The sequence below is a fragment of the Leptopilina boulardi genome, unplaced genomic scaffold (assembly GCF_019393585.1).
Source record: "Leptopilina boulardi isolate dan_hultmark-lab unplaced genomic scaffold, ZJU_Lbou_2.1 LbouV2_368, whole genome shotgun sequence".
In the NCBI taxonomy this organism is placed as follows: Eukaryota; Metazoa; Arthropoda; class Insecta; order Hymenoptera; family Figitidae; genus Leptopilina; species Leptopilina boulardi.
The window spans coordinates 310,071-327,019 of NW_026137938.1; the positions used below are offsets into that span (position 1 = coordinate 310,071).

The 16,949-nt window shown below is 30.0% G+C and overlaps 1 protein-coding gene across 5 annotated transcripts in view; it reads right to left on the minus strand.

The window, feature by feature from the left end:
* The window catches only part of LOC127287260 (paired box protein Pax-5), a 185,608-nt gene that overhangs the window by 28,854 nt on the left and 139,805 nt on the right, over window positions 1-16,949 (minus strand). For all 5 annotated transcript variants that reach the window (XM_051314096.1, XM_051314095.1, XM_051314094.1 and 2 more), the window contains one exon: window positions 327-583. In XM_051314096.1, the coding sequence (XP_051170053.1) occupies window positions 327-583 (257 nt within the window). The remainder of the gene's footprint in view (window positions 1-326; window positions 584-16,949) is intronic.

Sequence of the window (16,949 nt, forward strand, 5' to 3'; positions counted from 1 at the left end):
ATGGTAAATTTTCAAAATTGCGACGTAATCTTTCTGTCGATTGTTTGTTCGGACATTTTTAATTTTGGACAAATGAAAATTCGGTGTCATAAAAATTCTATCAATTAAAAATTCGGACAAATTTTAAATTTGGTGATTTGGAAGTTCTGTCATTTAAAAATTCGACGAATCACATAAAATTCGATTGAATGAGAATTTTGCTATATTAAAATTCGCTTAAATTAAAATTCTTTTGTAATAAAAAGTCATGTAAATTAAATGATTGTAAAATAAAAATTCGATAACTAAAAATTTTGTTACCGAATAAATGATAATAAATACGTTACCATCGTCAGTTCGCTTTCGTTTGATACTGTTTCCATTAGGATCCTGATGATGTGGTGGAATTCCTAAAATTCCACTTATGCTGTAAGCATTAGGTGCTGTTACTGCAGGATGACCAGAAGGTGTAGCGGGAGCATGGGCAATAACTGATACTGAGCCACCTGTACCCGGTTGACCCTGTTGTTGTTGACCTTGCTGTTGCGCTTGTTGTTGTTGGTGTGCATGTTTCGCTTTCTCGGCAGCCTTATTTCGTACAATTCTGAAAAATTGAATTTATCAATTTGATCAATTGTTTTCTAAAGCCAAATGAATAACCTAATTTTTTGTTGATGATTTGATTTTTGTTTGCCACATCTGGTTTGCATTAGGATGACCAGTCAAGGGTTTCTCGATGCAAGAGGTCCTATTTTATGAGTTTTTCGGTACCTGTTTTTTCTTATAGATTTATTTAGATAGAAAATGTGTGAATTTTGAAGATGCAAAGAGACGAAGAAAATGTTTAGTATTTTTTCAAAAATTTTCCTAAGGCAGACCTTCAAGTTTTCAGTTGCTTTCTAGCATTTGCCAGAATCGAAGGGGAACCTACAGTCGGTAGTTAGTGAGTTAAAGTGAAGAATTTATTTATTAATTGTTATTTTAATGTAATATTTAAAGTTTTTTATTTAACGAAATAATTTGAAGTGTAAGATAATTCTTTAACTAAAAAAATCCTGCACTAAGTGACACAATTCATTATTAATGACAAATTACGCATCGGATGGTACGAAATCATATACTGAAAAAATTATAAGTAAATCAAGTAAGTTTTTCATATATTTTTTATTTACTTAACCAGAAATTTATATTTTATTAAATATTATAATATAATATTAATATTATAAATGTTAACCTTGTATTCACTGCCAATTGTAATAGTTTATTTAATAAATTATTGTATAAAATATTATAAAAAAAAATTTTTTATAAAAAATAATTTAATAACATTAAAATATTGAAATATATCATTGACTAGAATGCAACTTAAAGTTGACATTTTTTCAGGTACGGAATTATGAGTTTTATAAAGGGTATATAATATTTAATTCATATAGTTATTTTTCTTTATGTTTATCTATTTATTTATTAAACTTGTATATTAATTAATTAAGTATTACATATTATGTATAATGTTTATATGTATCAAAAAATATTCAATGAATAAATTAATTATCATTTAATATTATTTATTTTTATTCACATTTATTAATAAGAAGAATTTTTGTCTATATGACAATGCGACATCTATTAGACACCATTAGAACTCTATAGTTGGAGTTCATTACAAGATAATTTAGAAAAATTCATATAATATCCCAATGTATACGAACGGTATGCTCTCCTCTCTATGTGGTAGATCTTAGTATACCATCAGTTTACTTTAGTAACTTTTCTCAAAGTATTCCACAGTCTACCTTTTGGCACGGAGGAATACATATTTGAATACTATGTGACTTAAGTTTACTTTTGGAATACCTACATTTTTCATCCCGGGATCAAGTTGATACCACTCATGAGTATCCAAAAACATTGCAAGCCAAATTTATACGTGATACAGTTGATCAAAACCTAAAAATTGTTATTCGGGGATATATTTTTGGTTAGTTGTGAAGATTTGCAATTAAATTGTAAACATCGCTATACTGACTTTTATATATAAACCATTTTGATGATGGATATACAAATGGGGGATATTTACCTTATTATTTTCTCGTGGAGTAACATTAAATACTTGATTTATATTGTGGATGCGTTTGTGGGCTAGGTAATAGTGTAGGGAGTTCAAGCGTCGGTGATCAATCAGATGACACCTGTTGCCTAACTTCCCCATTCGTTTTCTACCTTCACCAATTCCCAACTATTAGCAGCAATTCTAATCAAGGTTAACTGTATACTACATGTTCATTGATAGTGAATGGTAAACCTTCTTTCCCTTATTGTCATAAAGGAATGAAGATTGTTATCATCCCCGCATATGTTCAATCCATTAAGGAGATAGGAATTTCATGAAGGGATTTTAAGCGATGAAAGGGGAAAGGCCTATAATATTATAAAGCATATAGAAATTGGATATGTCAATCTTGACAATATTTTAATTTTTTCATTTATTCTGAAATTAAATGTTCGCAGCTAAAAAGTAGAATATACATTCCAACTATTATCAAAATTGTTTACTTTTTCTTTTATTATTTATTGATAATGATCAGAGACAAAGAAAATTACTTATTAACAGAAAAATTATGGTTCACAACAATTATTAAAATCAGAATTGCACTATGAAGCTAACATTTTCGAAATTAACGAAATTATTAATTATAACTTTTTTCTAGCTGCTCTGCATTAATTTTTTCATTCTTAATATCTTTAGCATGATTTTTTTCTACATCTTTAGTTGAGTATAAAATATTTTTTTAAGTGTAGGGTGATGCACTAGCATCAATTATGGCGCATTCATAAAAAATAACTATTATTTCTATTATATTTAATATAATTGTTGAAAAATGATTTAAAAAAATAATTTTAATCTTTTTTTGATACAATTACTAATAAAGATGCACATTTAAACAATTATTAATTGAATTATTTGAGATCATGTTTTTTCCCTCGCCGTAATTGAAACATTTTTAAGATTTCCATTGGCTCTAATTACGGTGGGCAAGGTACCTTCAAAATACACGTAATTTTAGTCACCGTAATTGACACACCGAAACGGATACAAACGCGCCGTAATAGAAAATTACGGTATTGGTTTTAATTTCTCATATTTGTTTAAATAATCGATTTTTATAACGTTAAAATTTCTTTTAATATCTAAATAACATAACCTTTTAGTTTAATAAGTCTTAAATTGACTTTATACAATATAGAAATGTCGAATTTTTCTATTTTAAATTAACTCGAACCGCGCCATAATTAGTGCATTAGACTATACCATTCTTAAATTAAATTTATAAAAAAATATTATACAAAATATTTTTTAATTCTTTGAGATAAGGTAATGCAATTGTTATGATGTAATTAATACACTGAAATAAAATATGCATTTTTCAATAAGTACGCACTAGAAATTTTTGTAAATATTTTTCAATTTAGGAAAAACGTGTCAAAATTTGAAATATTGATATAAAAAATATTAAATCTTATAGAAAATAGTTTTACATGTTTTACATTTGTTCCAAATAAATTTAAAATGAGTCTCTTGTAAATAATACTTATTTTCAAAAAAATTGTTAATTAATAATTGTTAAAAAAGATAAAATTAAACATTGAATTTGAGAACACATGTTTCCCATAAGGGAAACATTATAGAGACATTATTATGGGAAACATGTGTTCTCAAATTTAATGTTTAATTTTATCTTTTCTAACAATTATTAATTAACAATTTTTTTGAAAATAAGTATTATTTACAAGAGATTAATTTTAAATTTATTTGGAACAAATGTAAAACATGCTTAACCTTAAAACCGACAATGCAAGCATGTTACTTTTTTTGTCAATTTAAATGTATGATCTGATGAGGATGCAGTATACTGTATCGAAACGCGTCATATGATTTTAAGAACAAAATATAATTAAGCCATTAGGCCAAATACTGGTTAACATCATTTACCTACTAAATTAAATTATATGGCTTTTCAAAATTACTAAAATAATAATAATAATAAATAATATTAATAAAAATAATAAATTAAAGTGTAATTAATTAAATAAAATCAGGAAAGTAAAAAGTGAAATGCGGAATGAGGAAAGTGAAAAGTATAGAATTCGGAATGTCCCTCACAACAAAAGGATATCCTGAAAACGTCCATAGGATATCCTCAGAACATCCAAACCGCCGTCACGTAGGATATTTTTGGGATATCCTGGGGATATCCTAGTGATATCGTGGGGATATTCTTGGGTTAAACTTGGTATATCGTTAAAATATTCTAGAAATATCGCTAAGATCTCCCTAGGATATCATTATGATTGAAATTTTGACTATTTATGATAGCGATTTTTTGATACAAATAGGTTTCTTATGATTGTCAATCATCTTTCAAATCTGGGCCTTAAAGTTGATAATTAGAGCATATATTTAAGCCAAAAATGCGATTTTCGACACTTTAAATTCGTTTTTTTATGGGACTGACCGAATGAAAATTTTTTGTTCTAACACACGCACCGAAAGTCCTAAGAACATCCCTAATTATTCCAGGGATATCCTTAGGACGTCCTCAGGATATCCTCGGGAAGTTCTAAGGATATCCACAGAATATCCTAATAATATCCGGGGAAATGATTAGGATATCCCTGGGACGTCCTAAGGACATCCTTAGATATCCCTGGGATATCCCTAGGATATCCTAACCGCCTTTACTTTGGATATCCTTAGAGTATCCTTAGGATATCCTTGGGGTATCCCTAGGATATCAAAGGGATGTTTTTGGAATATCCTAAGATATCTGGTGCTGTGAGGGGTCGAATACGGAATCTGGAAAGTAAAAAGTGGAATTCGGAATGTCGAATGCGGAATATGAAAAGAAAAATGTAGAATGCGGAATGAGGAAAGTAACAAGTAGCGCACAAATTATAATGCAAAATAAAATTTTTTTAACCTTTACTACTCTCAGTTTAAGAAACGATATTTTTATATTAAAATTAATATTTTAGTACAAAATTAAATGTTTAAAACTTCCAAATAGCGAATTTCAGTTTTAAGCAAAAATATAGTTATAAAACTATTATTAATTATTAAAAATTATAATTATATTTAAAATAAGTTTTAAATAAAAAAATAATAATTTCCGTATTTTGCGGTAATTTTTTTATTTTTTACTAATTTAAAGTGGATTCTAGCTATATATATATATACGTATAAGCCACATTAAGTTATGGATCTGTCGAAGCGAATCGAGACACCACGAGGGAAGAAGTCATACCTCCCTTGACGCAAGAAGATCGTTCCCTGATGAGCACTTCCGAACTAAATTACTCTGTTATACATTGCAGAGAGTGTACTTGCCAAAACCTTCTAACGTGAATCTTTTGTTTGTCAAAAATTGAGTAAAAACATTAAAGAGAACATTTAAAATTTTTCTAAATCTAAAAAAAAGATTAGGCACAAATTGGAAATTATAAAATAAATTTTCAACAAAATTTCTTATAATTAGTTTTTGGAAATTAAACAATTATTTTAATATTTAGTAAATTTACAAAATTGGAATATTTAAAAAAAGTTAGCTAATAGTATATACAAAATTTTAAAAAAGTTGTATCCCTTACTATTTCGAAAATTTTTCAATTAATTTTATTCTCTTTATACACCGAAAAAAAAAAGTTCTCAAATTTAGAGGATTCCTCTTCTTTTGCAGCAACTTTTCCTTTTTATATATGGGCACTAAAGTTTTCATATCTAATTGAGAGGATTTTCCTCTTTTATATTTTGAGAGGAATAATTTCAAATAAAGATTTATTCATCTTGTTTCAAACTTACGTCAAATTCAGAAATGTCAACCTTCTTTACAGGGTTAAAAGAAATTTATGATTTAATTTACTCGTTATTACTCGGATTAAGTAATTTATAATGAAAGGAACCATTTTTGGAGAAAAAATATAGACGGCGAAAACACGAGCTGAGTTTTTATACAATAAAGTACCAAAGATTTTCAGGTTGTTAAAAATGTTTTTAGTTTTTGTTCATTTTAAAATAAAGTGCTCAGTATTCAAGTGAAAAAAAGTTAATGGATTATTTAAATCAAAGTAAATATATTTTTAAAATAGTGTAGAGATCAAATTGATGAAATAATCAATTCTGATTTGAATATTATTAAATTCTAACCCTAGAAAAAATAGGGGTTAAACAGATCGCATTGTTGATAAATTATAATAAATTTATCACAGTTTTTAATATGAATAGAAATAATTTTTTATACATTAAAACCTTAATTTTCAGTGAAAAATTTGTTAATTAAATAATTAATGTAGAAAGTCCAATTTCAGATAACAGATTTTTCAGCTCGTTGTCCATTTTATTTTGAACTGTCACTTTTCAAACAGTTTGAAGATGCGCGCAACAAAACAAAATGAAACTACAAAAATCTTTTTTACAGCATAAATTTGTTTCATTTTGAGAGGAATAATTTCAATTATAGAAAAAAAATCTTAAATGCAAATGAATAAATTCAATCAAAGAGAAAATATTAAAAGTTATCATTTAATAAAAATATTCTCAAATAAAGAAGAAAAATCCTCCTTTTTGTAGATGAATATTCGTATATTGAAAATAAAATGTAAAAGTAATTTATGAGCGGAATTTTCTTCTCATTTGGAGATTTTATTTTTTTCGGTGTATTTATGCATATACTTAAATAAATGAAAAAAAAAGGAAAGAAAACAGTGAACAGTTTTCAAAAATGCCTGGAACACAATGAGAAGGACATAGACGCTATGGTTGTAGACCATAAAGAACATTGAAGAGGGAAAAGGGAAGTAAGGGTTGACGATAGCGTCCTGTTCTGGAACCGCAAACTTTAATGTCGGCATTACTTTTATGCACAACTTTATACCAAGTATCCCATCAAATATATATGGCCCACGTCCTGCTTTCGCAGAGCATCTCTGTTCCTGGCTAAATTATTGCGAATAAAACTTTATATACTCGAATTACTTCTTCACTATAACATTGTTGTATTTCGTTCAATTTTCAATCTAATAATCGAGACATATATATATATATATATCTAAATCAACACGAAAGAAAAAAATATGCAGAATGTAGATATAAAATAGGAAAGTAAAAAAAAAATTCCATTCTAAAATTGTCCTTCTAGAATACTTTCTTCAGTTGTAGTAAAAATAATATCGTTTTAACTATTATTTTGAGTTTTGGAGCAAAAATGTTTTAAAATCAACATTTTCAGTTCAAAATGGTTTGCGTCCTCCATATTGGATCCGCTAATTTGAATTTTTAAAATCTGATGTCAAATTCGTAATAAGCGATCTCAAAAACCCCCGAGTAACGATTTTTAAACAAATCTGAACAAATTTTAAAAAAATTGTCCGCCCATATTGGATCCGCCATTTTGAATTTAAAAAATGTTTAAAATGTGACTTTAGATTCGTAATCAGCGACCTCAAAAACCTCTGTGTAACGAGTTTCAAGCAAATGCGATGAATTCTTAAATTTCGTCCGCCATATTGGATCCGCCAGTTTGAATTTAAAAAATCTGATGTCAGATTCGTAATCAGCGACCCCCTAACTTTGAAGTTGTTTTTCTCGAAAACTTGATTTCGGACGAGAGGTCGCTTTTAACCAAGTCACATTTGATGAATTTATCAATTGGTAAATAATTATGAATAAGAATCTATTAATTTTTCTTGACTGGGAAAAATTGATTACGGACTGATGCGGATTTTTTTGGTTCAATTTCTGGACTAATCCAAAATGATTTGTCCGAAATTAAATCTGAATCAGTCAACAATTTTAACCAAGGGATCAATTATGTAATTTTTCCGTATTACATTTTTCACATTCCAGATTCCGCATTCCGCTATTCAGTTTCCGTATTCCACTTTTCACATTCCAAATTCCGCTATTCAGTTTCCTTATTCCACTTTTTACATTCCCGATTCCACTTTACACATCTGTATCCCGCATTCCACATTCAACTGAAAAGTGGAATGCGGAATCAGAGAGTTTCTACAAATTTTTCTTCGCGAAATTCCATGATTTTTTCATGATTTCCAGGTGATAAGTAATAAAATTTCTACGATACTTGAAAAACTTACTATAAATATACATTATGACGAATTAAAATACTAAAAGTGGGCCATTTTCATAACGAAAGTGTAAATTCAAGTCTTAGATCATGCAATTGAAAAAATTCCATGATATAATCAGAAATTCCATGAGATGTGGAATGCAGAATTTGGAATGTGAAAAGTGGAATAGATATACATAATCGACCCCCATAGGGAGGCCAATGTTAAAATTAGAAATATGTGTTTTTACAATGGCGCTTCCCTGGTTAAAATTTTGGACTGATTCCAAATTAAATGTGAAGTTTCGCGTCTAAAGAAAGCTTCACACTTCTATATTCTTTTACACTGCAAAAAGAAGTATCTTATTATAAGATACATTAGAAGCAAGTTACCAAAAGTATCTTCCTATCCATCTTATATCTTAAGAAACTAATGTACTTTAAGTTGTTTTAGATAACTTAGAAGCAAGGTATAAAAAACATCTTAAAAAGGCGACCAAAACATCTTAAAATAAGATACTTCTTTTTGCAGTGTATATAAATTAAAATTCTATCAGATGCGATTTCTGTTAACTTATGAGATGCCCTAAAGAGATATCATATTCTTAACTTGGAGGTATCAAATTAATTCCAAGAAGCGGATCAAAACGTCTTTATGCATCTTAACAATTTAATACACATTTTGGTATCAATTTGATATCTTCAAGTTAGCATATTGTTTCTGTGAGTGTTACAAAATATTTCAAGTAATTCTAGTTGAAATGTTTTCAAAAATGTGACAAGGGTTTTAAACAAATTTTAGTAAATGGTCTTCTGAATTATAAAAATTGAGCGTGCAGGAGAAAAAGCATATTTTCAATTTTATCACGTCCAATATAGAAATATAATATATATATTTGTATGTGTATGTGTGTATGTATGAAAGTGTCAGGTGAAATGAATGAAGGCAGAAGCTTGAACTCCACCAAACGACATTATGTGTCATGATACAAGACACATCATTCCATTGCAATTCACTCCAATACCGCGTTTCCAGTCATTTTGATGAAGTGCACCCTAGATTCAGATGTGCACATTATTATATCTCGGGACGTAGGCTGTATTGTTAAATGGCAGCTGTATGGCCTCTCGTATATTTATATCTACATTGCATACTGTATATACGACTATATTAACTGTGCCTACTGCGACTGGAACACAGAATTCGTTCATATATATATACAATAGTACACATATATATGAGCAGTATGAGAATATTTGTTTGTGATGAGCACAAAAGGTGTATTTCCAACAATGCACGGACAAGTCAACAGTCACGACAACGGCGCTCCTAAGCACAATGTAACACACGATTTATAATACATAGTCCCTTTCCCTTGTGGGGTCTCTTCTAGAAAGGGCCGCTTGCCGCAGTTAAGTACCAGCTTAGCTTGTGTGTGCTATTATATGGTTAAAGCATAGGTTTCTGTCCTTGTGCTGTTAAGGTACTCGACCTAGGTGCAGACAAACATAATAAATACATATATCACCTTAGAAAGAGAAAATAACCTTATGTTATAAACACTTCTCTCAAATGTTTATATAACATAAAATATACCATTTCTTTGAGGATTATTCACTATGATATATGCAATTAATATCATTTATACTAAAATTAAATCATTTATTTTTTTTTTAGTTTTCACAAGCAAATGGAAAAGAACATTAATTAAAATTTTAGCAAAATCAAAAATAACGGAATTTCCCAAGTAACGAAAATACTCTCTGGAGATTTCGTCAGAATTCCGTTTTACTTTCCGGTCAAAAAACAACGAAAATGATTGGAATTTTAGTGGAAATGGAAAAGCTGACAAATAATTTAGTTTGTTTTTCTTTTATTTCTCGGACGAAAAATGACGGAAATGATCAGAATTCAGTCGGAAACGGAATAACTGCCAAGAAATTCAGTTTGTTTTCTGACGGAAATCAAATGAAAATTATTACAGTAGGAAATTCGCGGGTAAGAAAAACTTTCTGGAGATTCCTTAGAAATACCGTTTTAGTTTCCGGCTGAAAACGACGAAAATGATCGCGGAATTAAGTTAGAAACAAAAGAGGTGCTACGAAAACTATATTTTATTTCTCATCAGAATTGTATTTCCGTTTCTGACGGAAAAACGACGGAATTGATCGGAAACGGAAATACTATTCCGATGAGAAAGCGCAGTTTTCGTAGTATCTCTTTTTTCAACCGAATTCGGTTCATTTTTCTGCCGAAAACTAAAACAGAATTCTTACCGAATTCCAGTTTCTGACCGAAAAACGATGGAAATGATCCGAATTTGGTCGGCAACGGAATAACTACCAAGAAATTTTCTTTTGTTATTCGGTCAGAAATTTAACAGAAATTATTATGGGAATTTTGCGAATATAACGGAATCCTTACTAAAGATTATGTAGGAATTCCGTTTAAGTTTCCAGAAGAAAAACGACGGAAATTATTTGCTATTCTGCTGGAAATCAAAAGAAAATTATTATGGGAATTTCGATAATAACGGATGAGAGAGAAATTCCGATAATTATTTTCAGCAAAATTCTCTAAAATAACCACAAAAAACGGAATTTTCGGAATTAAATTAGGTCTTTGAGTTCCTGTATAATACCTTGGAAATATAAATCCTAATAGTTAGCCTAATTTATAATAAAGCACCCTATAATTTCTAACAATATAACACACATATTACAAGTCAAATAAAATCTGATTGCTAATACATAAAATAACCATGTAAACTATGGGGGACACGTTATAGCGATGATTTTAAATTTTAGCTTGACATGTGGTTGCACATTGGTTCAATTTATCAATATGTCAGAAAAAAAGTATTTTTTTTATTTTTAAGGCTGCGTATACCCAGAAAAAAGATTTCTTTGTTTCAAAGGAATCAATTTCTTTGACAATTTTTTCTTTGATTCAAAGATGATTTGTTTGAAACAAATAAATTTTTGAATGAAAGAAAACAAGTCGAAGAAATTGGTTTCTTTAAATCAAAGAAATCTTTTCACTGGGTGTATTTCTGTTCCTATATATATATTAAAAAATGAACAGTTTATTAATAACAATTAAAAAAGAAAATGATAAATGAAGTCTTCACAACATATACACTGTAAAGTGAATGTAAGTTAAGAAAAATGTAAGGAACTTTTTATTACATACAATATCAAAAGAAAATGTAAACTAAAAAGTAAGCTCAAAGCTCATTTAAGGCTCAAGACTTGTTTAAAGCTAAAAACTCGTCTAAGACTAAAGATTAGCTCAAGACATAAGAACCGTTAAAAGTTCAAGGCTTAATTAAAAGTCAAGACTTATCTTCGGGAATTCTTAAGTCATAGGCAACCTTTTTGATTTAAACAAGTCTTGAGCCTTGATCGAATCTGAAGTCATAGACGAGTTTTTAGCTTTAAACAAGTCTTGACTTGAGCGGGTTTTAAGCGTTAGAAGAGGTTTTAGTTTTAAACAATTTTTGAACATTAAGTGAGCCTTGAGCCGTAAGTGAGCTTTGAGCTTTAATTGAGTTTTAAGTGAGACTGGGTGAACCTTAAACAATCCTTATGCAAGCCTTGATGGAGCCCCAAGGAACAAGCTTCAGGCGAATTCGAACAAAAAATCATCCGCCATATTGGATTCGCCTTTTAAATTTTTTTTAAAACTGACACCGGATTCTTGATCAGCGACCCCAAAAGCCCTCGAGTAACAAGTTTCCAGTGAATTCCTTGAATTTTACAAAAAAATCGTCCGTCATATTGGATCCGCCATTTTGAATTTTTAAAAAATGACACCGGATTCTTGATCAGCAACACCAAAAACCCCAAAGTAACATGTTTCAGGCAATTTAATTTAATGATTTTGGTTTACACTTATAATAGATACCCTGTTTTACAGTGTAATTTTTCAACTTTCACCTTAATTAACTAAAAATCTGTCCATTTTTTTGGATTTTGCCATTAGCATTTTTTGTTCAGAACATCAAAAACTACAAAACTGCAAAATTACAAAAGATTTCACCGAGAGCTTTTTCCAATGTATTTTGGGTCCTTTCTAATATTAATTTATTCCACTAGATTGACCATTTAAAAGAAATTCCAACGGAATCACAACACTGAGAAAACTGTTTGGTATCATCTACTGAAGTTTGGTTCTCCAAACCAAATTTTTTATTTGATATATGTGCAACTAATCCGTTTGGTTCGGGCTACTAAATTTTTTCGTTGAATCATTTTGTTCGGTCTACCAAATTTTTTGTTTTGCACAACTAATTTATTGTTTTTAAGCAAACAAAAAATTTAGTTAAATGAAAAAAATTTTTTTCTTTTCTCAACCAAATTATTTTTTGGCTCACACTTATATTTTTTATTTTTCACTTAATTTTATCACTTTTGTTATCCTCTTTTATTCTTTTCGCTTTATATTACCTACCACCCTATGTCTACTTAAATTAATTTCTATTGCGGAAAAACCTAACACTGCTGGGGATCGAACCCTCAGACTACGCAACGCAAATCAAGAACGCTGACCACTACACTGAGAATCGTAGAGACAATGTGAGTGTAAATTATTTTCATAAAGTATATAGGCTGGAGAAAAACTTCCGTTCTTTTAACAAGCTTTATTCTCTCTGTTCGATATGCATCACTACACACACTTTTTTACCGAATTTCTGAAACACATAAAAATCCCGAAAACACTTGAATAAAACTGGACGACACGAAGAGCGAAGCATGGTTAACGTGTGACATCCGTAAACAGAGAAATAAGCCATATTTACGAGAACAGCGCATGCGCAATTGAGCATTCAGACGGTTTGGTTTGGAGAACCAAATTATTCAGTTAACAGACGCAAAAGCTTGAACGAAATTTTTGGTACAGACAACTAAATTTCTCGATTGATTGCTTCTTTCGTTACTGTTATGTCAACTAAATTTTTGTAATCTTAACTAAAAGTGCTCCACCAAATTATTTTGTTAACATTACATTATTATTTTTCTCAGTGAAGGATGCTTAAGTCCAATGTCAATTTTTGAAAATTCAAAATGGCGGATCCAATATGGCGGACGAATTTTTAAGAATCGTTCGAATTCACTTGAAACTCATTGAAAAATTAATGGATTGTTATGAATAAGTGAGTATCGCAATACTATATGAGACCCCCCAAAATTAGTACTGCGAATAAACTAAATCCATTAGTTTTAAATTTTGTGTCTGTCATATTGTGTCGTTTCCGTCAGAATTCCGATAATTTCTGTGGTTTTTTCAACGAAACCTAAAGTCCCACGTGGAAAGATTCCTAAGAAAGTGAATCGAAATTCTATCGGAGTCCCGTCAAAATTCCGGCGGAAATTCCCTGGAAAACTTTCCTAGGAATCTTTCCACGTAAGAAAAGTTCTCCTGCGAAATTCCGATTCCAACCGGAATCCCGTCGGAATTTTCAATAACAATTTCAGCTGAAATTCCCTGGAGCACTTTCCTAGGAATCTTTCCACTTGAAAAAAAATTCCGATGGAAATTATCGAATTTCTTAGGGATATTTTCTTTAAATAAAACTAATTAAAAATTGTTTTTGCAAGTTTGTACATATATGTATGTAAAAAAAGTAATCAAAAAATTAATATTAATTAAAATAAACTTTCTGTTTTCAAAAAGAAATATATTTAACAAAAGAGAGGAATAATAAATCAATACACAGATATATGGAAAAGCATTGTAAAGAAATTGGCAACGTTTATAAAATGACGTGAAACTGATGATGAGTGTATGAGAGAATTTTAAAATACGTTTGGAATATATATGAAACAAAGGACACTGCATATGAAGTGTGCGCGGCTGGTATAAACGACCATCCGGTTTTATCGCGAATCCGTCTGTCCTCTGACGTTTCCACGGCAACCCGGATTTCAAGTTCCGGACGGAGTTTTACTCTTGTGTTCCGTTTGTACTTCCCTTTCCCTCCGTTTCTATATATACCTGTTCCAACAAGAAGGATGAAAGGGACAGAGAGAGAGAGGATCGTAATTGTAACTTCATTTGAAGCTAATTTCGACCGGAGGCTATGATGAAACGCGGTAATAATTGCGTTATCTAGACAAAGGACGGTTATGGATACGCGCCGCGTTGCGCCCTGCCACACTATACCGCTAACAACGTTCTATTCACCCCCGCTGAGTCAAGCGAATCCTCTTCTCTCTCTCACTCCGACTCTTGAGGGTTGTGTCGTTAAATAAAGGAGGAGGGATCATTCTGCAAGTATGGCCGTTTTCATCAAATATATATATATATGTATACTCCAATAAAATAATTATTTATATTAAAAACATCTGAAATCTTTATATTTGTCTGTGATAAAAAATAACTAAATTTTGTTTTATAATTCCTAAATAGAAATATAATTTTCGAAATACTTGGGAGTAATAAATATATACTTTAAAGAAAAGGAACTAAAATATTGTCAACCATGACAATAATGGTAATATCGGATAATCAAATTTTTTTTCGAGTAGAAACGGTTTAAGTCTACATAGTTGCGTGCATTAATTATGCGCATTGAATGCGATGTATTTATACTTGTGGCATTCTTTACCTGTTTTAGAAATTGTTAAATATAGTTTAGATTAGACAATTTAAATTATAAATGAAATAAATTCAAGCATCAGAATTTGGCCAATGGGTTCTGGTTTTACCCTAATAATCTCACAAAATCCCTTAAAATACATCTTAAGCTTCAAAATGAGCAAATTGCGCAAAAAAATTAGGTAAACTCATAAAAGTTACTCTACTCTGGTCCTTTTGTGACTGCTGATTATTGACTCGATATCAAGTTTCAAAAATTCAAAATGGCGGATCCAATATGGCGGACAATTTTTTTAAAATTTGTTCAGATTCGCTTGAAAATCGTTACACGGGGGTTTTCGGGGTCGCTGATTACGAATATGACATTAAAATTTAATTGGTGACCTCTAAAAATTTCTAGTAATTAATTTCAAGCCGATTATATTCATGTATCTATAGTACTTAACAGCATTCAATCTTTAAATATATGTTATTGCTAACTCGTGGTTCAGAATAATAAATTTATAACTTTACTGGCCGTTTTGCTAAATCAAGTCATCATTTGTGGTTTTTCGGGGTGAAAACAATTCCTAAATGAAAAGTGACAAGATATCTTTTAAAAATTATTAATATTTTATAAAACTTGGTATATGGGGGTTTTCAGAGTCGCTGATTATTAATCTGATGTTAGATTTGCAAAATTCAAAATGGCGGATCCAATATGGCGGTCGAAATTTTAAAAAGTTTTTAATTTTTTATAAAACTTGGTATCTCGTGGTTTTTGGTGTCACAGATGACGAATCTGATGTCTGATTTTCAAAATTCAAAATGGTGAATCCAATATGGCGGTCGAAATTTTAAAAAGTCATTAATTTTTTATAAAATTTGATATCTAGGGGTTTTTTGGGGTCACTGATGACGAATCTGATGTCTGATTTTTAAAATTCAAAATCACGGATCCAAAAATCCCTATAAATACCAAGTTTTATAAAAAATTTTGAATTTTGAAAATCTGACACCAGATTAATAATCAGCGACTCTGAAAACCTCCATATACCAAGTTTTATAAAATATTAATAATTTTTAAAAGATATCTTGTCACTTTTCATTTAGGGGTTTGTTTTCACCTTTAAAAACCACAAACGAAATGAAAATTTTCAAAATAATTATAATACAGAATAGATAAAGTCGTCATTAAGGTAATAATAAGTTAATAGTAGTAGTAGTATATTTGTTATAGTAGTTTTTAAAATCGACGAATCCTAATATAAATTTATTAAACATAAAAGTACATAAAGTAAACGCACTTTCATGGCACTAAATTGATCTAAGAACCATTGGAATGGTTCGAATTAAATCAAACAACAGTTGGCAGAAAGTCTGTCATTTGGAATTTCACTCGCGGGAATAGCATCAATCTGTCATCAATATTGAGTGCATGTATATATAAATGTGATTCGTGCTTTCCTTCACTATCAGTTAGTCAATCTCCTGAGTGTGTGTAGAAAACAGAGGCCATCCTCTCTGGCATTACTTCCATATCATTTCGCACCCCAAAAAAGAATTTCAGTCGCAGTATATGTGCGTTAGTGTTGTGAGGCCATATGGTCCATGATTCTGTATTGGCTTGGACAGTTATACACAATCAGACAATGATAATAACTGCTACTTTCATGCCACACGTTCTATTTCAAATGTTACACCAGCGCTGCGTGTATCTCCCCGTTCATCTTTTGCTTATTAAATTACATCTTCGGTACATATAATTATTTTTTTTATTATCATTTCCATTCTCATATAAATATATTAGAGGCACATTTTAAAAAATGACCCTAATAACACAAGATATCTTGGGATATATTGATAATATCCCGCAGATATCCTAGGGATGTCCTATGGATATCAAAAGGATCTCTTAAGGATATCCAAAAAATCGGCGGTTTGTATATCCTTTGGATATCCACAGGATATCTTCTGGATATCTCTATAGACTTTCATAAATGTCCTCCAGATATCCCATAGATATCGTCAGGATATCCCACAGATATTTTCAGGATATTCTCAGTATATCTTCTGGATGTCAAGAAGATATTCTCAGGATACTGTTTTTAAAGTCATTATGAGACTACGAGTGAGAATATTCTGTGAATTAAATTTTTTTATAAATAAAATAAAATGCAACTTGTTTTTCGAGAAAGTTGTTTAATTTGAAAAATTATTAACTAATTTTTTGCTCATTCGTGATTCATTCCTTTATTCATATG